General features: G+C 43.3%; 1 protein-coding gene across 2 annotated transcripts in view; it reads right to left on the bottom strand.

Moving 5' to 3' along the window:
- GABBR2 (gamma-aminobutyric acid type B receptor subunit 2) overlaps positions 1-22,837 on the bottom strand; it is a 417,858-nt gene that overhangs the window by 159,413 nt on the left and 235,608 nt on the right. For both annotated transcript variants that reach the window (XM_005581209.5, XM_065530287.2), the window contains exons 6-7: positions 21,769-21,969; positions 3,204-3,440 (exon numbers count right to left, since the gene is read on the bottom strand). In XM_005581209.5, the coding sequence (XP_005581266.2) occupies positions 3,204-3,440; positions 21,769-21,969 (438 nt within the window). The remainder of the gene's footprint in view (positions 1-3,203; positions 3,441-21,768; positions 21,970-22,837) is intronic.

The following is a 22,837-nucleotide window of genomic DNA, read 5'->3' as shown; positions in this document are numbered from 1 at the left end:
TGTCCTTTTTTCTGTGACCAGAAGACAATTTTAATGAAACGTGTCTACAACCCAGTGACAATCACCTGTTAATATGTGACAAAGGGGATAGGAGGAAGGTAACGTGGAATGCAGGACTGTTTCACTGTTGCGGTCTGTCTCCACTAAAGGGGCACTTATGCAAAGAAAAGGGAGATGGTGTTGAGTGGGTGGAGGCAGGGCCTGGGCAGCTACCATTCCCGCTGTGCTAAACAATCTTGCTGCATGGCTCTGAAGGAGTCATTTTCCCTCTCTGGACCTCAGACACTCATCTACACCAAAAAGCATTGAATTTGAGGATATTTAAGACAACTTTCAGTTCTGATGTTCACTGAGTTCTGAGTCACAAGCTGGAGCAGACATAAACAGGTGCCAAGGAATTTCCCATTAAAAAGAAACTCATCCTCAAGCCGTGGAGAACATTTCAGGCAGTCTAGCTAATTGCTCATCAAGTAAGGATTATGTATTATTTGGCTTAGATGAAAGGGAGCATTTAGAAGTGGTTATAACTGATCTCCAATTAAGATCTATCAGGCACCTGGGCAAAATGCAGAGTTCTAGGATTATGAAGGATGGCAAAATGCTTTCTAGATTCTGTAGCTCTCTATTCGTCCATTTCAACTTTGGATACTTTAAATTCATTTTGAAACAGCCCTGCCAAAATGCTACTTGTGGGACCCTGGGCGAATCCCACCCCTCTCTGAGTCTCAGTCCATGAACTTGTAGGATGAAGAGAAAGCACTTTGGAGGTATTTTGATGGGTGTTCTGTCCAGCATTTCTGAGGGAGGGGTCTCAGGGGCTGCAGGGGTGGGGAGGGGGCTGCAGGAAGAGGGGGCTGAACAGGCAGAGTTCAGGGCTCCTTCTCTGTTCAACTGAGAAGCTCTTCTTTAATCAGTTTTATATACCAGGCTCCACGTGAGATTTTATAACACAGAGTTCTGAGAATAAAAATAATTCTTGAAGCTACTGGTCTGAGGAAAGCTGTTAAAGTTTCCAGCCTGAATCTAGGCTGTGCTACAAAAATGGACTTCACCAATACATTGTGGGAGTGAATTTCTCAGAGCCTTTAGTCCAGAATGGCTCTCCTCAGGGATTTTGGAAATCGACTTCGTTTGAGCAAACGTCAGTGCCACCTCAGTGCCTCCCCACTGCCGCCCAGCAGTGGTCTGAAACCCTGCTGTGCATTAGAACTACCTGCAGAGTTTGTTAAAACACAGATGGCTGGGCCCCACCCCTAGAGGTTCTGATTTAATGGGCCTGTGTGGGGCCTGGGAACATGCATTTCTAACAAGCTCCCAGATGATGCAGACCACACTTTGGGAAGGGTTGGCCTGGAAGATAAAGGCCAGTCTCCTCAGCATGTCCCTCCAAAACTGGACCCCAACTTCCCTTCCCAGCCTCCTCATCCAGCTTCCCAGTTTTCCAGCCCAACTAACGGTCCTTCCCTCCCTCTTGCATTTCTCCCTTGCTCACCATGCTCCCTCTGGCCAGCCCCTTTCTGCACGTCTAACTCCTGCCCACAGTTCAAGGCATGGGTCAAATGCTACTCTTCCAAAAAACCTACCCTGACTTTTTCACTAAAAGTCGCAGAAATCCCTCTGGGCTCGGGCTCGGGCTCAAATAGTTTCTCTCACAGTGCCAAGCACTTTTAACCTCTCATTGTTTTTGTCTAGGCCTTGCCCCTGCGTGTGAGCCACAGGCTCTAGGACAGGGAGCCCATCTTACCTCGGAATCCACACCATTATCCACACCTTCAGCACCTGCACAGGGTCCAGCCCACCAGACCAACAATACAAGCCTCAGCACAGGTATGCACGAATATGCATATTCAAGAAATGCCTCAGCCAGCTCAGCTTACCTACCCTTAATTCCCCAAGACAGACTGACTCGACTCTGAATCTTTAAATTAGAACACAGGACAGCACTTTAGCCCACTCAATCTATTCTTCAGATGAATTTTCCATATTTTCTGGAGCAGAGGCAGTGATGAATACATCATGAGACATAAATAACTACCACTTTGGTCCATTACCTTCTGCAGCAACTAAGAGCTAGACCCAAGTTCAAATCCCACGTGACCCTGTTTAGCTATAGTACTTAAATACTCTGAGTTTCAGGTTCCTCACTGTTCATGGGGATAATAAGAGCACCTACTTCCCATGGATGACATAAGGATACAGTGTAATCATTATTAACAGTAACAATAGCATTTATTGAGTGCCTGCTATGTGCCCAGCACTAGGCATATAATATTGAGTCTAACTACGTTATGTACTTAGCACAACGTCTAGCACATAATATGCAATCAAGAAGTATTAGCCATATTATCATTGCTTATTTTCTCAACTTCCATGCAAGATTTATATTATTATCCCCATTTTCCAGATGAGAAATTTGAGGCTCAGAGCAAGTAGCTTGCTCAATAAATATTAACAAGTTGTATTGTATAATGTGTAATATTTATAACTAGCTTACAAGGTAAGTATGATTTCCATTGTGTGACTGAAAACTGTAGTTCAAAGAAGGTAACTTGTAAATGAAGGCCCAGGATTTGACCCTGATTTTGGGTCCACAGCTTCTTCTGGCCCACCCACCCCACCATCTGGTAAACTGTGCCTGCACTGTGTGTGCAGTCAACTCTCTATGCCCCTTTTTTTTTTCTTTTGAGATGGAATTTTGCTCTTGTTGCGCGGGCTGCAGTGCAATGACACGATCTCGGCTCACTGCAACCTCTGCTTCCTGGGTTCCAGCGATTCTCCTGCCTCAGCCTCCCAAGTAGCTGGGATTACAGGCATGCGTCACCACGCCCAGCTAATTTTGTATTTTTAGTAGAGACAAGGTTTCACCATGTTGGTCAGGCTGCTCTTGAACTCCCAACCTCAGGTGTTCCACCTGCCTCGGCCTCCCAAAGTGTTGGGATCACAGGTGTGAGCCACCATGCCTGGCCTCTATGCCCTTTCTTATCCAAGAGTCATAGAAAAGCATTTTCCCAATGTGTCCAAGAGCACACACTGCCCCTGCCCCTTGTCTGAACAGTCCTGCAATCCTAGGGCCTGCAGTTAGTTATTTCGATGATCAGAGATAACAGATCGCATAACAGAAAGCCTGTAACAGCCCCTCTTTTACTTTGCATGTTTACAAGGAACACTAAGGAAAACAAACAGCCCAGAGGCATGGGACTGACCGTGACCCCGAAGAAGTTGGTCTCGTTCATGGCATTGAGGATGATCCTGCCCAGCGTGTGGTCCGTGTAGTTGAAGTCCTGGATCCGCTGGTGCCGGCTGCTGGCATGCAGTGTCTCCATGGCCCTCTGCAGCGTCTTGGCGATGACCCAGATGCCATCGTAGGCATACCCATGGAACTTGCTGGGCCCCACGCCTGACCGCTTGTTGTTGTACTCTCTCTCATACTGCTGTGGAGTCTGGAAAAACAGGCAGATTGGGGGAATCCCAAGTTATACTCAGCAGGGACATCAGGTGCCTGATGCCGAGAAGAACTGCTATTCTTCAGTGCCCACAGGGTGCCAGGTACAGGGCTAGACTCTATGTGCATTATCTCATTTAACCCTCACAACAACCTCATAAGGTGGGTACTGTTGTTGTCCCCATCTTACAGACCCCCCCATTTTCAGTGGGTCAACTTGGGTAGTGCCACAAAGCTAGTAAGTGACAAGACTGATATTTAAACCCTGTCTGTTGGCAAGACTAGAAAGAGGGGATAATACACCCTAACCAGGCCTTTCCCTCTATACTTGCAGGGCCTGTGGTGAGGTAGAGGCCCATATCCTGTATGTCTGGATATTAAAGTTATAGACATGTGAACAAACTGTTCAAAAAATATTCTCTATTTCCTCATCATAATAAATACACCTTCCTGAGGATCTGGAAGGCCAAGCTGGAATTCAGAATTCTGGGACTTCTCTGAGTTTTAGGCCAGACACAGCAGCACAGAGAGGGAGCTGACCGTGTACTGATCGGCCCACCCCTCTCCTTCCCTTCCCACCCCTCCCCTTCCCTTCCCACCCCTCCCCTTCCCTCCCACCCCTCTCCATCCTGCAGCCCAGCCAGGCTCAGTCCACACCTCCTTCCCCTTCCAGCATCAGTAGCTCCCTGTAGCCCCAAAGGCACAGTCTACCCTCAAGAACTGGGGCAAGAGGCTCCCTAGGCACTGGAAGCATCTCCAGCTTATGGGCTAAGAATTCAGGGCACAGTCTGGAAGCTGGAAGGGGTGCAGGTCTGAGTGGGCTGTGTCCATGGCTTGCAGATTCCGAGCCCCAAGGGGCCTGAATAAGGCTGGGAGCATGGGACCCAGGGCAGGGCCCAGTTGCTCAGCTGTCAGGCAGCATCTGTCCCTCCTGCTATTTCGTCTACTTTCCATAATATAACAGTCTGAATAGGCCAGCATTGAAAAAAAGATTTTTTTTTCTCCCATTGAGCTGAATTTCATAAAAGAATTTCATTGGTGATATTAACATTTTGATTGTGGCCGCAAAGGAACAAAACTGCCTTTTTACTCTAGACCTTGGAACTTGCACTTCCAGATGAATGCCCCCCCGAGGGACCCATTACCCTTAGGTCCTTCATGGGCCTTTTTTCAAATCACTTCTCGACTCCTCTGCCAGAAATGTCATCGGGGCCCACTGCTTGGTCTTTGGAAAAACCCTCCTTGGGGACAAATCACACACAGGACACTTGACTCATTGTCAGTTTATACTGAGAAGGGCCCCTTAGGGACAGTCACAGGCACTCAGTCAGTCTACAGCCTGAGGCACAGAGAGGTGCAGAGACATGTCCAAGGTTACACAGCTTGTGTGTGTGTATGTGGGGAGGTAGGCGGAAGTGGGTGCTGTGCCAGACTACCTTCCCATTTCATCTTGGCTACTTCTTTCCTCTTTGATTTCTAAAGTAGTAATTGCTTTTTGAAAACCACCACAAGTTGTTTGGGCCATGTCTAGTGTTTTTAAGGAAGGTGGTGGAGCTGGGTCATCAAAGGCTGTGTCTTCTGTGGCTAGAACCCACGGGGGCCAAGAAGCCAAGTCTCTTATGGGGCCACCCACACAGATGCCTGGGGGTGAGTGCCAAGTGCCTCCAGCTGTGGACCCTGCAGGCGACGAATTCTGCGTGACCAAATGTGAATGAGTCCTGGCCGGGAGTCTGCCTTTTCCTTTGATTCAGGGTCCTCCTGGAAGGCCCAGGTTTGATCTGTTTACAGCTTTCCTTGGAAATGCATCCTCTCTAGCTACCACCACTCTGCTCATCACTCAAGATACACAATGGGCAGAAACTCCCTCCAAATCCCAGGTTCCTCAAGGAGACCAGCATTTCTAGCCCAGCTCAGCTCCCTGAGTTCGTCCTGTCACTCACATTCCTCCACCCGCCCACACTCCCCTCCCGCTGGCTCTTGAAGCTCATAGTCATCCCTGCCACTTTCACTCCGCCTGGAGAAGGAGGAAACGGTCCACTATGAGGCTCTCTCTCTTTAAACCTTTTGGGTCCCTTGAGCACATCAAGTTGGCTTGCACCTCAGGGCTTCGCCAAGCCGTTTCTCTGCCAGAAAGCTCCTTGCCCAGCTCTTGGCATGATAATTCTCGGCATTCAAATGTCAGCACCTGTCACTTCTCAGGGATGGCTTCCTTGACCCACCCGTTCTAAAAGCCCGTAGCCTGAGGCCAGGGGTTTTTATCTTCTTTATTGCACTTGTCACTCCCTGCAATTTCCCTCCTTATGTGTTTACTTGCTTATGGTCTGTGGTTTTACTCCTCCCTCCCCACCCACTTAGAATTAAGCTCCATGAGGTCGGGGATGTGATCTGTCTTGATCACTGAGGTACCACCAGGATCTCAAACAATACCTGTGTAAGCCCTTTCTAGGCCTCAGTTTCTCTGTCTGTAAAACACAGGAGCACGCCTATTCACACACTGTAGAGCAAAACTGTTCTTTCCAAATACAAAAAGTTGTAATCCTACTGTGTATGAAAGTATTCATTTTCCTGCATCCTTGACAATAGGTATTTTAATTTTTAACGCAACTGTCAGTTTGTTAAGAAAAACATACATATTTGTTAAGAAAAAAGTATTCTTTTAATCTTAATTTGCATTTCTTTGATTAATGATTAGAATAAGCTTATTGTAAATATTAACCAGCAATCTTAACTTTTTAGGTGAATTTCCTAATTATTTTAGGTGAATTTCCTATACCACATTGCTATGGTGATGGTCACATCATTTAATGCTTTGTTTTAATGTCTCCTTGTTATTTTTCCATCTTTTACTATTTGACTATATTTTCTTTTATTTTTTAAAATGTGATTTGTGTCTATTTCTGGTTGTTAACTACTGACCATTTTAAAAAGATTTAAACATTACTTGGATGTGTGTTTCTCTAATTAATTGCTTTAAGCATCACAGAAATGAGGCCCCTTTGACTTCTTTTTTGGATTTTGCTCCATGAGCTTTCTCTGATGCACGCAATGGCATTTGAGGGTTGGTGGTGTCCATTTTTGAATTCCATTGTTCAACCTAATGATTACATTCAGATGACATTTCTACACCACTTCCCTGACCAGAACACAACACTGGAGCAGGCTTCAAGATTTCTATGATCCTTTAAAAGTGGGAGGTCCAGACTTGAGGTGAACATTCCCAGTGTGGTCCCACCAGGTAGTAACTGAGTGTAATCTTAAACTTCCTTGATATAGTTTTGTTTTGTTTTGTTTTGTGGGACACTAAGGGGATCAAGATCATATTGTCTATTGGATTTGGTCTTGAGGTCAACAAAAGTCCCTAAATAAACTTTACATATGCCACTTGTAAATTCATCTGTCTCAAAAAACTGTCCTCCCCAGGTACAAGGATCAGGAGGAGGGCCAAGAACACTGGAAACACTGCTCTTTACCAGATTTCCGTGGGTAGAGTCCTTTGAATGGGACACAGGTGTAGCTAAGCCCTGAAAGGTGACCTCAATTCTTGCTGTCTTTGCAAGCACAAGGTTGAAGAAATCCCTGCTGCCACATGATATCCCAGGCCATTCATTATCGTTCCCAGGCGATGCCAGCACCAACTCCCTTGGGCAAGACAATGACAGCAGGAAGAAACACACTCACAATTGTTGGAGAAAAAGTAATAGTTGTTCTTAAAGCAGGCCTGCAATTATTCAGGGCAGAAGATTTTCTTCCATTGTAAAGCTCACACCGAATGCTGATTAATTACCATCCTCTGAGGTCAAGTTTATCGTGAGATGCTAAAAGTTTCTGAGAAAATAACTTATGCAGATAGTCCCAATTACTGACAGGTTGGCCTCCAGCATATTTTTTAAAGGCATTTGTTGGAACTTGGAACATATTTTCCCACAGACACTATGTTATAAATAGTGGTTAGGTTCCAAGGCTAGCCCACACAAGCTTGCTAATCTACAATGTGACTAAACTTTATGAGTCTGTCATCCCAACAGAAACAAACCGAGTCCTACTTTCTGGGAGAGGGGAGCCTCATGGACAGAAGAGAGGGCAGGAGAGGGATACATCCTCTTCCACATCTGCAACTGCTCCCCACAAAACTGAAACTGGCAGACTTTCTCGCTGGCATCCCTGTGGGAGGTTCAAATCATAGAATCTCATTTGGAAGTACATGAGAAAATATTTAGTTTGCTGGTTCCTGTGCTGTAGTTTGTAGATCACTTGGGAAGCTTGCTAAAAATGCAGATGCCAGGGCCGGGCATGGTGGCCCACGCCTACAATCCCAACACTTGGGGAGGCCGAGGCAGGATCATCTGAGGTCAGGAGTGCAAGACCAGCCTGGTCAACCTGGCGAAACCCCATCTCTACTAAAAATACAAAAAATTAGCTGGGCATGGTGGCAGGCATCTGTAATCCCAGCTACTTGGGAGACTGAGACACAAGAATCGCTTAAGCCCAGGAAGCAGAGGTTGCAGTGAGCTGAGATTGCACCATTGCACTCCAGTCTGGGTGACAGAGTGAGACTTCATCTCAAAAACAAAAAACAAACAAAAAAAGAACAGATGCCAGGGCTACATTTTGGTTCAGTATATCAGTGAGTGAGTTAACTTAGGCATCTGTATTTTAAAAAACCTTCTCATATTTCAAGCATACAAAAATTGGTAACCACTGATGAATTTCCTTTTGCAATCTGATTATTGGATAATTATTGGATCTTTTCAGTAGCAACTTCCAGGTGTTGGCTGAGTTTCTTCTTATACTCCTCCAGTATTGGGAAGCTCACTATGTCTCTTAGGCAGAACTTTCCACTTAGGGAATGGCTGATGTTGAGGAGACTTTCAGATGCAGAGTTTGTGCCTCTCTCCCTGAGACTTTTATTCAGCATGCTACATGTTCCTGTGGAGCCACAATACACACGTCTGCTCCTTGTATACCCAACAGCCCCTCAAAGAGCCAAAGACAGGGAGATGCCACCCCTTTTCTAATGCATTCTCCTTCTTTTAAGCAAAATAATCTCATTTCAGACTTCCACTCTATTAAATCACTTATATCAGACCAAAGCTCCCATCAAGGATGTTTAGAAAAGCAGAATAAAATATTAAAATAGCGATTCAAAGACATCAGGAAACAACCAGGATAGCTAGGACTGAAAATCCATCATTCTGGAGAGAAATGCTTTGAGATGGGTCCCAAATTCTTTGCTGTTTTCTTTTGAGGCATTTTCTGATTTGTAAGTAAGAAGGCTAGTCACAGAAACAGAAAGCATTGGATCAGAGCTTTCAGCAGTCCCTCAGGGATAGGAAGCCAAAAACTGTAGTTCTGGGCTACCAAGGTAGCAAGACTTGCATGGCCAAGGTGCCAGAGTAAAGCGAACAATAAAAAAGTGAGCCTGGTATTAAGACTGGCATTTTTACTTAAAATATTTGATAATTAAGCTGCATAAAGCAAGAGGCTGAGAAGCCAAGCAAAAGAGCCAAGGAAACAAACAGAACTATTTGGAGTTTAATAGTATTGGGAAAATAAAAATTGGAGTCCAGGGTCAGTAAATATCCCAGGATTTCAGTTGAGAACATTCAAGGGTCAAACACTAGGAATCAGGGCAAACCAAAATAGACTGGGCCTTACAAAAACTAAAACTAAACCTGGAATCATCTCAGTTCTTCACTGGATTAAGGCAATTTGCCACTCCTCTAACTACTTGCTTGAAGAGTAATACGCTTTCCCTGGAGAAAGAAAACACTATCTGTAGCCTCCACAATTTTCATACACAATGCATTTAATCAAAATTTACTAGGTATACCAGGAAATAGGACCAGACAATTGTTTTAAAAGAAAAGCAAGGAAGAAAAAGAAGAGAAAAATATATGTAATGGAAACAAATTCATAGGTGATCCAAATCTTGACATAATTAGACATGAACTTTAAAATAGCAAGGTTGGCCGGGTGCGGTGGCTCACGCCTGTAATCCCAGCACTTAGGAAGACTTGAGGTGGGCAGATCACCTGAGGTCAGGAGTTCAAGACCAGCCTGGCCAACATGAGAAAATTCCGTTTCTACTAAAAAATTAGCCAGGCATGGTGGCAGGTGCCTGTAATTCCAGCTACCTGGAAGGCTGAGACAAGAGAATTGCTTGAACCTGGAAGGTGGAGGCTGTAGCGAGCCAAGATCATGCCACTGTACTCCTGCCTGGGTGACAGAGAAAGACTCTATCTCTAAAATAAAATAGCAAGGTTTATATGTTCAAGAAAATTGATTAAAAGATGCAGAATCTCATCAGAGAACTGAATACTATAAAAGAAAACACAAAAAATTCTAAAAATAAAAAATACAACAATTGAAATAAAGAATTCAATAGATAGGTGAAGCAACATATTAGACACAGCAGAAAGTAGATTAGTGAACTGAATACAGGTTTGTATTCAGACTGAAACATAGGGAGAAAAAAAGTTTGGAAAATAAGAAATGAACATAAGAGATACATGGAATATGTTGAAAAAGTATAATATATGTATAATTTTGTCCTGGAAGGTGAGAAAAGAGAGACTAGACAGAAGCAATGTTTCAAAGGATACTATTCTATTTCTTTAACACACATCAATCCACAGATTCATGAAATCCTATGGAGTGCTATGAACTCCAGGCACGATGAACACAAAGGAAAGTTCACTTCAGCACAGTGTAGTAAAACTGCCAAAGACCAAATCAAAAACAAAATCTTAAAAGTAACTAGAGAAAAAAAGATCCATTACTTCAAAAGAGCAATAATAAGTCAGACAGCTGACTTAATAGAAACAATGGAAGCCAGAAGACAATGGAATGACATCTTTAGTGCCAAAAGAAAATAATAGGCCATCTAAAATCCTCTATCTAGTTAATACATCTCTCAATATTAAAGGTAAAATAAATTTCAGACAGTCAGACACTTAGAAGATTTGTTTCCAGAAGAGCCACAGTAAAAGAAAGACAAAGGAGAAGTTCTTCTGGCAGAAAAATAATAGTAATAATAAACAGAAAAACAGAAAGGTGGGAAGGAAAAAAGTAACTGGAAGTGTAAATGTGTTAGTAGATCTAAATGAAAAATGACATCAGTGCCAAGAATATCCAAGAAAATCTTAAAGAAGAACAAAGATTAAGGATTTATACTACAAGGTATCAAATCATACTTCAGTAAATAAAAGAGAGTGATATTGATTAAAAGATAGGTAAGTAGACCAAAGGAAGATAAATGCAAGTTCAGAAGCTTGTGGATAGATCCACACTATATGCAGTTATTTAATTTATGACAAAGGTGACACTGTAGCATGAGTGGTGGGATGGGGGATTAAGGCCTTTTCAATAAATAGTCCTAAATCAATTGATTATTCATAAAAATTAAATATCTTATTTCAGACCATACATAGAATTAATTTCAAGTAGATTCTATGTCTAAATGTGAAAGATATAACAAAACTTCTAGATGACAAGATAGGAAAATATCTTCATGAGCATAAGTGGGTATATTAGGCCACTCTTGCATTGCTATAAAGAAATACCTGATCCTAGGTAATTTATAAAGAAAGGAGGCTTAATTGGCTCATGATTCTGCAGGTGCAGAATCAAGAATCATGGTGCTGGCATCTGCTTCTAGTGAGGGCCTCAGAAAACTTTCAATCACGGCAGAAGCCAAAGGAGGAGTAGGTGTGGCACATGGCAAGAATGGAGCAAGAGACAAGAAGGAAGTTGCGATACACTTTCAAACAGCCAGATCTCACATGAACTCAGGGTGAGAACTCACTTGCTACCAAAGGGATGGTGCTAAACCATTCAGGGGAGATCCACTCCCATGATCCAATCACTTCTCACCAGGCCCCATCTCCAACATCAGGAATTACATTTTGACATGAGATTTTGAGGGGACAAACATCCAAATGAAATCATCAAGATGGGGTGATTTTCAGAAAAATAAAATAAAATAACAAAATCAAATACTGCTTCTGCCTAGTCTCTCTTTCCTCCCTTTCCAGGACACAATTATACATATATTATACTTTTTCAACATATCCCAGGTGTCTCTTATGTTCATTTCTTATTTTCCAACCTTTTTTTTCCCGCCCATCCTTAAAATGCCTAAACAAGGCACAAATATACTAATCACAAAGAAGACTAATAAATTGGATTACATTAACATTAGGAATATCTGTTCATCAAAATATATCAAGAGAGTGAAAAGATAAGCCACAGAATAGAAGAAGATATAAGTAATACATATAACTGTCAAATAATTAATATTCAGAATCTAAAAATAAATTCTACAAATCAGTAAGAAACGGGCAACAGTAAAAATGGGCAAAAGACTTGAATGGGCAATTCACAAAAAAGGATATCAAAATGGCCAATGAAGATATGAAAACATGTCCAACTTCATTAGTCATCAGGGAAATACAAATTTAAACTAAAACAAGACACCAACCACTGCACACCCACTAGGTTGGCTAAAATTAAAAAGCTGACACACCAAAAGTTGTTGAGCATGTGAACCAACTGGAACTCTCAATCACTGCTAGCGGATGTGTAAATTGGTATAACCACTTTAGAAAGCTGTTTGTCACAGAGTCTACTAAAGCTGAACATATGGCTACTCTGACTCAGAATTCCACCCCAAGTATGCACCCAATAGTAATGTGCACATATGTTCACCAAAATATATCAAATGCCTAGACAGAAATCAAACAAAATAAGTACCATAATTCTTTTTTCTTCTTCTTTTTAATTGAGATGGAGTCTCACTTTGTTGCTCAGGCTGGAATGCAGTGGTATATCTTGCCTCACTAAAACCTCCGCCTCCTGTGTTCAAGCAGTTCTCCTGCCTCAGCCTCCCAAGTAGCTGAGACTACAGGCATGTGCTGCCATGCCCGGCTAATTTTTGTATTTTTAATAGAGATGGGGTTTCACTATGTTGGCCACGCTGGTCTTGAACTCCTGACCTCAAGTGATTCACCTGCCTCGGCCTCCCCAAGTGCTGGGATTATAGGTGTGAGCCACTGCGCCCAGCCAATATACACAATCATTCTACACAGAAAACTATAAAACATTTCTGAGAGAAATTAAAGAAGACCTAACTAAATGCAGGGATATACACAATTCATGGATTGGAAGACTTTAATATTAAGGTGTCAGTTTTCCCTAAATTGATCTGTAGATTCAGTAAAATCCCAATAAAAACCAGAGAATGTATTTATGTATGTGTGTATAAACTGGCAATCTGTTTTTAAAATGTATATAGAAATGCAAAGAGACAAGAATAGCCAAGACAGTTTGGAAGAAGAACTAAGATGGAGAACCTATATGAGTAGTTATCAAGACTTATTATAAAGCTACAGAAATTAAGATGTTTTGGTGAAAAACAATGGAAAAGAAAAAAATAAAGTTTAGAAACAGAACCAGATATATAGTCATTTGCTTTATGACAAAAGTAATATGGCAGCACAGTGTGGGAAAAGATGGACTTTTCAATAAATGATGTTGGGTCAATTAGATATCCATGTAAAAGAAGAAAAGGAATCTTGATCATTACCTCACATCCCATACAAAATGAAATTCCAGGTTAATTATAGATCTAAATGTGAAAGGTAAAACAATAGAGCTTCTAAAACACAAGATAGGAAAATATCTTCACAGCCTTGGAGTGGATTCTATTAAAGAGTTTCTGTTCATTAAAACACACCAGTTAGAGGACTTCTAGGTAGCTGAAGACAAAGGAAGCTGTGTATAAATTAGCTTTCCCAAGTCTCCCCAAACTATACTAGCTAGCTTTGTAGCCACAAACATTCTATACAAAATGATACCACATCAATAACTGAAGACAGAGAACATCAAAACTGTACAGATGACTGAATAAGAAGAGAAAAATTAACACATTTCACTTTTGCCTTTGCTCTCCCATGCCCTGATACAAGGTTTTGTGGCAAAGGCAGAATGAGGAAACTGTGCCAAAGACAGAAGATGGTGGTTATTTAAGGGTGAACTAGAATAACTACCAGAAAGACTAATCTTCCCTGGTATGGTTTGCATTTGTGTTCCTGCCCAAATCCCATGTCAAATTGTAATCCCCAGTGTTGGAAGAGTGGCCTGCTGGGAGGTGACTGGATCATGGGAGCAGGTTTTTCCCTTCCTGTTCTCATTATAGTGAGTGAGTTTTCACAAGATCGGGTTGTTTAAAAGGATGTAGCACCTCCCTCTTCGCTCTCTTCCTCCTGCCCCAGCCAGGTAAGACATGCCTACTTCCCCTTTGCCTTCTGCCATGATTCTAAGTTTCCTGAGGCCTCTCCAGCCATGCTTCCTGTACAGCCTGTGGAACTGTGAGCCAATTAAGCCTCTTTTCTTTATAAATTACCCAGTTTCAGGTGTCTCTTTATAACAGTGTGAGAAAGGACTAATACACTCCTTAAATCTGAAGATACTAAAAAAAAGCTGTGGAGTTCAAAAGTTCAAAAGCAGGCATCTGAATGGCAAAGGAAGTAAGAAGAATGGTTACATCTGGCAGTGGATATTAACTGGGGTAACACATAAAGGCAGTTTCTGAATTGCTACAAATAGTCTTTTTCTTGACCTGGGTGGTAGTTACATGGGTGCTGTCCTTCAATAAAAATAATTAACTAAATCATAAAAAGCAATCTCAATCCTTCCATTGCTCCTCATCTCACATGACCTGGGTTATAAACTCTTCATCAATCTCACTACTCCTTCCTCCTACCCCTAAGGTTCCTACCCTGAAAAAGAAGAGAATTAAAATTTGTCGAGCACCTACTAGGTGTTTGCACTTGGTAAGATATCTTTCTACTGTATAACCTCATCTAATCCTTACAAATCTGTGAGAGAGATATTATCATCCCCATTTTACAGACGAGAGACAAGCATTTTACAGATGAGATACACATCACTGTATCACTCTTAGGTTCAGCTGCATTGTAACAGAAAAAACAAATTATCAGTGACTTAAATGAGAAGGTTTCTTTCTCATATAAAAGATGTCTGTGGGGAGGCTGGGCAATACTATGACAGCTCCCTGGGTAATAAGGGACCCAGGGTCCTATTTTTATGCTCCACAATCCTAGAATGACATCTCCTTGTCAAGGTCATCTTGTACCTAATGGTCCAAAATGGCTACTAGAAATCCAGCCATCACAACCACATTCCAGTCAACACAAAGGAGAAAGAAAAAGAAAGGCCATATCCCCCTGTAACAGAGCCTTTCTAGAAGTCCCACATAACACTTCTGCTTATATTTCATTGGCCAGACTTGCAATCCTGGCCACATCTAGCATGGAAGGCTGGGAAATGTATAATACATTTTCCAGTGAGGTGGCAATATACCTGGTTAAAAATCAGAGTTGTGTTATGAACTCTGGTTTGTTGTGTTACAGAACTTAGAAGAGGGTGGGAGAGGTATGCATGTTGGTATAGATGACCAGCCACCATCCAGAGTCACCCAGTTGGGAAGTGTTGGGGCCATGATTCAAGTCTAGCCAGTGGCCCCTCCATGGGCCATTCAGCCTTTTCCTTCTGAGCCCATGCCCCTCTGACATAGCGCCTTCTCCCAGTGTCATGAGTGCCTGGGGGAGTAGCAAGGAATGGGAGCTTTGTGAGGGGTGGGGGAGCGAGCAGCGCTGTGAAGCTGGGCTCTCTGGGGAGTTCTCCCATTTTTCTGCAGCACCTTTCCTTCCTCCACGCTAAGCTCAGTGCTTCCCTAAAACTCCAAGTTCTTTGTCACGGTGCTCACAGCGCAGTGGTAATGAGATGGGTGCAGATTTTCATGGTTCATTGGCTCTAAGTGGAAGGATCACTAGATTTGCTGGATTGAATAAATAATCATGGGTGGTCACAGAAGTTTCTTGCCAGAAAACATTACAAAATCTTCCAAAGGATGGACCTGTGCCTTTGATGGAGGGCTAGGGCTACTCCAGGGGTTGCGGGGTGCTGTGAACAGCTCATCTGGGGCATTGGCCCAGCACTGGACCTCAGCATGGGCACAGTAACAGGAGAAAAATGTCCCTATTGGAGAGGCTGAGCCATCGCTGGACAAATCAAGCCAGAATTATAAATGATCACAAAGGAAACAAACCGAACAGGATTTGAAAAATGGAAGTTGACACTTGAAATCACCAATGTCAAGTCACTTTGCGGGAGTAGAACAGTGATGGGGAGCCTCAATGGGGAGAAAGAGCCAATGTTGGGCCCAAGGCAGGGGTCCGGGGCTGTCTTCATGAGGTCCCAGAAGACTGAGCTCTGAATGGGCTCAGAAAGCCTGAAGGTCCACGTTCCCAACACAGGACAGTCCAATGGGAAAGGACTGAAGAACGTGTTTCTGGAGGGAGCCCTGACCTTGCTATTCCTCCTACCAGAAAACTCCTGGTGCCAATCAGTGAGCTGGGGACAGCTTGATGCTAGAGACAGGCATACAAAGGAGGGAACCTTGGAGAATGCATCCGGGAGGGGCCACTGTTCTGCTCCTTTCTGTGACTTTGTCTACCAGGAGTCACCTGTATCCTGGGAGATTTGACAAGAGCAAGTTCAAGAGGACAGGCTGAGCATGGGGAGGGGTTTGACAAATACAACCTGTGCAGGGCTATGCGAGGATGAAGTGAATAAAGCACTAATTTCAGGTACAAAATGTAAAGGGGAGCCAAACATCTCAGTAATCAAGATAAGCATATTTTAGTGTCATGTTGAAAAAATAAAAACTAATGCAAGAAATCCATGATGAAAATAACATCAAAAATTTAAATACAGAATCCAACCTTGGACTTGCATGACTTAACATTATAACCATGTCACAGAGCTTGCTGTAATAACTCCACACCATAGTTACACAGAGTTAGAGAACTGAGCTGTGAACGCACCCTAGAAGTTACCTAGTCCAGGGAGGGAACATGACTTGTTGAGGTTGCAGATTAAGTGGTGTGAATGCAGGATCCACACCGGATCTCTGGAGTACCACACTCTGTGCTCCTGTGTGTCACTCACCAGCAGAGGCCCACCCACTGAGATGCCATAAAAGAGCTGATTTGGATGTGTCCCTAGGTCACAGGTCTAGAGGAGCAGCATGGCAGAGGGGGAAGGGGTGCTGAGTTGGGATTGAGGAGTCCTGGCTTCGAGTCCTGGATCTGCCTCTACCTGCTGGGTGATTGTATTAGATTCGTGGGGCTGCCACCAAGTTCCCACACACTGGGTGGCTTAAAACAACAGCAGTTTATTCTCTCACAGTTCTGGAGGCCAGAAGGCTGAAATTCAGGCACTGACAGGTGTATTGGTCCATTCTCACACTGCTATAAAGAACCACCTGAGACAGGGTAATTTATAAAGAAAAGAGGTTCAATTGACTCCCAGCTCTGCATGGATGAGGAGACCTCAGGCAACTTACAATCATGGCAGAAAGGAAAGTAAGTACCTTCTTCACAAAGCAGAAGGAAAGAGAGAGAGAGTGAAGGGGGAAGTGCCACACACATTCAAACAAGCAGATCTTTTTTTTTTTTTTTTTGAGACGGAGTCTCGCTCTGTAGCCCAGGCTGGAGTGCAGTGGCCAGATTTGGCTCACTGCAAGCTCCGCCTCCCGGGTTTACACCATTCTCCTGCCTCAGCCTCCCTAGTAGCTGGGACTACAGGCGCCCGCTACCTTGCCCGGCTAGTTTTTCGTATTTTTTTTTAGTATTTTTTTTTAGTAGAGACGGGGTTTCACCATGTTATCCAGGATGGTCTTGATCTCCTGACCTCGTGATCCGCCCGTGTTGGCCTCCCAAAGTGCTGGGATTACAGGCTTGAGCCACCGCGCCCGGCACAACCAGATCTTGTGAGAACTCATTCACTATCACAAGAACAGCAAAGGGGAAATCGCCCCCATGATTCAATCATCTCCCATCAGGTCCCTCCCCTGACACATAGGTAATCCAGGAAATCTCATCATGAGAGCCTGGGTGGGGACACAGAGCCAAACCCCATCATGAGGGTTGGCTCCTTCTAGAAGCTCTAAGAGAGACCCCTCCATTCAATGCCTCTCTCCTAGCTGCTGGTGGCTATCAGCAATCCTCAGTGTTCTCCAATCTTTGCCTTCTTCTTCACATGGCCTTCCTCTCAGTGTGTCAACTCTCCCTCTGCCTTTCTGTCATACAGGACACCTGTCATTGGTTTAGGGCCTACCTGGGTGATCCAGGAAATCTCATCATGATAACCTTAAGTTTTTTTTTTTTTTTTTTTTTTTTTTAGATGGAGTCTCACTCTGTCGCCCAGGCTGGAGTGCAGTGGCGCGATCTGGGCTCACTGCAAGCTCCACCTCCCGGGTTCACGCCATTCTCCTGCCTCAGGCACCCGCCACCACGGCCGGCTAATTTGTTTTTATTTTTTTAGTAGAGACGCGGTTTCACCACGTTAGCCAGGATGGTTTCAATCTCCTGACCTCGTGATCTGCTTGCCTCAGCCTCCCAAAGTGCTGGGATTACAGGTGTGAGCCACTGCGCCTGGCTGAGAGCCTTAATTACATCTGCAAAACCCCCCTTTTCCAAAGAAGGTCACACTCCCAGGTTCCAAGGGTTACAACGTGGATCTATCTTTTCAGGGGCCACTATTCAACCTACTTTCGTGATCTTGGGATGTCCCTTCCCTTCTCTGGCTCTTAGGTTTTCCATATGCACAATAGTGAGGATGACAAGAGCCCATTGGCTTGCTGTAGTTTTACAAGTATTTGCTTGTTTTCATGGACATTGATGGATCCCAAAATACAGGCATCAATCAGGCAGCCAGTGCCAGGCTGACCATGGCCCCAAGCAGTTATATATAATGCAAATTCAAATTCAAGAAACACTTCTTGAGTTTCTAGAACTATGTTTGACCATAGACTTTTGAAGGCTGTTTGGAGAAGTTGGCTTGTGGTTAGACCATAAATAGGAATGCTTTATTCAACTCTGGGGCCCGCACCCTCTAGAGAGAATGTTCAACAAAAGCATGTGCAACAAAGGAACAGGCTGATCATGGGGAGGGGTTTGACAAACACAACCTGTGCAGGGCTGTACCAGGGTGAGGTGAATAAAGCACTAATTTCAGGTGCAAAATTTAAGGGAGAGCCAAAAAATCTCGGTAATTGTGTTAGTCCATTTTTATGCTGCCGATAAAGACATACCTGAGACTGGGTGATTTACAAAAGAAAGAGGTTTATTGGACTCACAATTCCAGGTGGCTGGGGAAGCCTCACAATCATGGCAGAAGGTAAAAGGCACATCTCACATGGTGGCAGACAACAGAAAGGATGAGAGCCAAGCAAAATGAATTTCCCCTTATCAAACAATCAGATCTTGTGAAACTTATTCTCTACCACGAGAACAGTATGGGGGAAACCGTCCCCACGATTCAATTATCTCCCACCGGGTCCCTCCCACAACACATTGAAATTATGGGAGTACGATTCAAGACAAGATTTGGGTAGGGACACAGAGCTAAGCCATATCTGTAATCAAGATAAAAAAATATGGCCGAGACGGGCAGATCACGAGGTCAGGAGATTGAGACCATCCTGGCTAACCCAGTGAAACCCCATCTCTACTTAAAAAACACAAAAAACTAGCCGGGCGAGGTGGCGGGCGCCTGTAGTCCCAGCTACTCGGGAGGCTGAGGCAGGAGAATGGCGTAAACCCGGGAGGTGGAGCTTGCATTGAGCTGAGATCTGGCCACTGCACTCTAGTCTGGGCGACAGAGCGAGACTCTGTCTCAAAAAAAAAAAAAAAAAAAAAGATAAAAAAAATTTTAATATATTTTAAAAATAAAAATGAATGCAAGAAATCCATGATGAACAAAATATCAGAATTTTAAATAAAGATAGAATCCAACCTTGCACTGGCATGACTCACCTCGCTTTCCTCACCCTAATCCCTGTCCTGTGAATCTGGTCTTTATTTAAAATTTTGACAATTTGTTCATCACAGGTTTTTTTTGGTTTTTTTTTTTTTGGCATTATTTTAAAAATTGCATTAACATACTTTGTTTAATCTTGATTACCGATGTATCTGGCACCCTTTTAATTTCATGCTTAGTCCCAGCCCCAGACCTGTGAGCTAACAATTGGAAGGACTAGTGCTATTTAGTTTGGAGAAGCAGTGACTCTGTGGTCACTGAAGGACTGTGTGGGACAGAGGGGTCAACAGGATCTGAGTAGCTCCAGGGGGACCTAGGGGTAGAAGAATTAAGGGAGAGAATTCCTTTGCTACTGGAAGATCTGAGAATCTGATGGGAAGCTGGACTCCATAATGTCTAAGAGCAGCTCTGGGACCCCCTGATTCCAAGAAGCGAAGAGGCTACAAATTTCCTTGTGTAACTTCAACCGTCTAGTAACTGTGGGGTAATGTAAGAAATGCTTCCTCTTGCTTCAAAGACCATGGGGACAGGGATTGGGCCTCCTGTACTTTTGGAAACCACCTCAATGGTCCTGTCCCTTCCAGGGGGTGGGCTTATGAGTAGGTTCCCCAAAACAGTGGGGTGAACAGCCCCAAGGTGTCCCATGCATGGGACAGTGATGGGCAAGAGGTCAGCCTCTTCACCAATCCCAAATAAAAACATTTAGAAAAGGAAAGTCAGTGATCTGGGGGATGTTGTTACAAATGCCAAAACATTTCCTCCAAAATACACTACAAAAAATGATCTTCCTACAATGCACTCTTGTGTACTGCTCACAACCCTGCACACAGCCCTGCATGGCTCCCACCCTGGCTGAAAGCCACACCGTTAGAACTACACCCGAGGGATGTCCTTCCTGCAGTGTCTCATGGCTCTCATCCTGACAGCCTCACAGATCTCCTGTGCAACCATTTAAGTCTTTGGTCTTCCTGAAGCCTCTCCAGTTAGTTATTGTACCATCTGCTTTCATGGATATTTTTTTCCCTTAGGTTTTGTGTTTTCCTCAAATTTTATGATATTTTTAGATTAAAATACAGGGTATCCCTGGACCCGAGGATGTTAATAAATTGCAAAATTTGACACCTTTAAAAATAACACTTACTGAATAAATGAGTTATTTCTGCTCATTATTCAACATCTCAAAAAACGTTATATATGCATTGATTTTGGTAGGAAAATATTTCTTTCAACATTTTCTAACCAGGTGCCAGTACGAGCTAAAGCGCTGTTTACAACATATGTCTTAATGATTTGCCATTTCTTGACAAATCGATAAATCATTCGTGTAGAGTTGGTTCCGATTGAGATTACATAATACATAAAATTATATACATATATTTTTCTTTATTATAAAGCTTTTTCTTGATATAAAATTTGGTCTGTAAGAACCCTGGGGGTTGGGTGAATAATTTAACTATCTGAACACAGAAAAGAATTACGTGCACTGCTGTGTTGAATTTTGGCTGCTGTTCAGAATTGAGAAATGGATGTTACCACCTTTACCAGGGCTATCATAACCTGATCTTTGATAAGACTTACAATGATAGAGAATGGTGTGCTTTGGGAATACTTTTACATGTCCTGTATTACTTGGTCCTCGCAATAGCCCTACGAGATAAGCAGGGCAGGAATTAGTAACACCCCTCACGGAAGCATGCAGAGGCCCTCAGGCTGACACACCCTGTCCAAAGTCCTGCTCACAGTCGTAACAGCATCGAGGTGCCAGATACCATGCTAGTGGCTTGCACCATCTGCCATCAATCCTCCTGATAACCCCCAGAAGGGGGTTATCACAGATATAGAAGCAGAAATATAGAAGATATAGAAGGGACATCCCAAGATCACAATAGTGGACTGAATAGTGGCCCCTAAAAAGATATATCCACGCAGATATAGAAGCAGAGGCTTGGAGAACTCAGGTTCAAGGTCACACAGGTGGTAGTGGCAAAATTGGGGTTTGATGCAGTCTGGCAGCCCTACAGCATGTGTTTCTCAAAGTCTACTTAAGGCGTCTTTCCTCTCCTCCAGGAGAGCATCGCCACAACTGAGAATGACATCTTATGTAAGAGGAGCATGGGATGAACCTCTGCAGAGTCTAAAGGGCCCTGAAGTTGATGCCAGGACTCCATCCATATGTGTATACATAACATGTATACTGTGTTATGTGCTTCACAGTATCCTTACCTCATTTGGTTCTCACAGTTGCCTAGAGAGGTAAGCAGTGGAGGGTTGTACATAACCACATTTTACAGGTACAAGAGGCTCAAGTGATTTGCTCAAAGTGACACAGGACAATAAATGTGCACTTTTGGCCAATGTCATCAGACAAGATGATCAAAGGAGGTGGGCTGGAAGGTTGAAATGGGGACCAAGGCACTGACCTTTCCTGAGATGGTCTTGATCTGCTTGGAGCTCAGGGGCTCGAAATCCACGCCAATGTAGCCCTCCATGGCAGCAAGCAGATTCTTCCGGAGGCAGCGGGATGAGTTGGCTTCCGTGTGCACCTGCTCCCACCAAGAAGGCTCGTACCAGCCCGGGATGATCCACTGGTATTTACTACCATACATGTTCTCCTCATATGCCTGCAAAAGATGGAATGACTATGAAGGCACCGAGAGTTGCATAGTTCAAGGCTCTGTGCCCTGGAAGATAGGTGGGGAGGAAGGCTTCCTCTTACCAGAGGATTTAGGAAATGTTTAATTACTTGTTTGGTTTCTTTCTTGTTATTTGTCAAAGAATCCAAGGTAGTTTACGCATAACATGTATAATAAAATAATAAGTACTGAATAAATATTAAAACATAAGGGCCCAGAAAAATATAAATTATGTTTCCTGAAGATAGAAGGAACAGAATGCAGACAAACAGACCAAAGGTTCTAACCCTATTCATCATTAAGCTGCAAATTTCACCATGAACTTCCCAGCAGCCCAAGAGAAAAGGGCAACAAGATTATTTACACAACTCTCATTATCAGTAAGGAGAAAACATACCAGATCTTTGGGGAAACAAAGTATTTTCTAGTCTCTAACCCTAAAAATGTCCCATATGGGGAGGATACTGTCAAAGTAGCCAGCTTAGTATCAACACAACCTCTACAGGAAAGAGATTTCATAAAGCTAATTTTTGTATAGATCTTTACCAAAAGCTGAGGCCATGCCTCATAACACAACCCAGGGGGAGCAATTTTAAGGGGCCAAGACAATTTAATCTAAGTATGCAGTTTATATAAGATGCCACTTGGCAAACTGAGAAATCTCTCTGAATCTTTATCCAAAACACAGTGTGTATAAATTCAGGTCCTAAAAAAAGTCCCTTACATTTTTATATCTTACATGGATCTTATTTGATTGTCACTCACATTCACTCTGGGAGGTGGTTTATCATCCTCATTCTAGAGAGGAGGAAACTAAAAATCAGAGAGGGCAAGTAACTTTTCCAAGGTCAAACAG

The sequence above is a fragment of the Macaca fascicularis genome, chromosome 15 (assembly GCF_037993035.2).
Source record: "Macaca fascicularis isolate 582-1 chromosome 15, T2T-MFA8v1.1".
Classification (NCBI taxonomy): domain Eukaryota; kingdom Metazoa; phylum Chordata; class Mammalia; order Primates; family Cercopithecidae; genus Macaca; species Macaca fascicularis.
The sequence above is the reverse complement of the archived record's forward strand: the minus strand, read 5'-3'. Positions and strand labels throughout refer to the sequence as shown.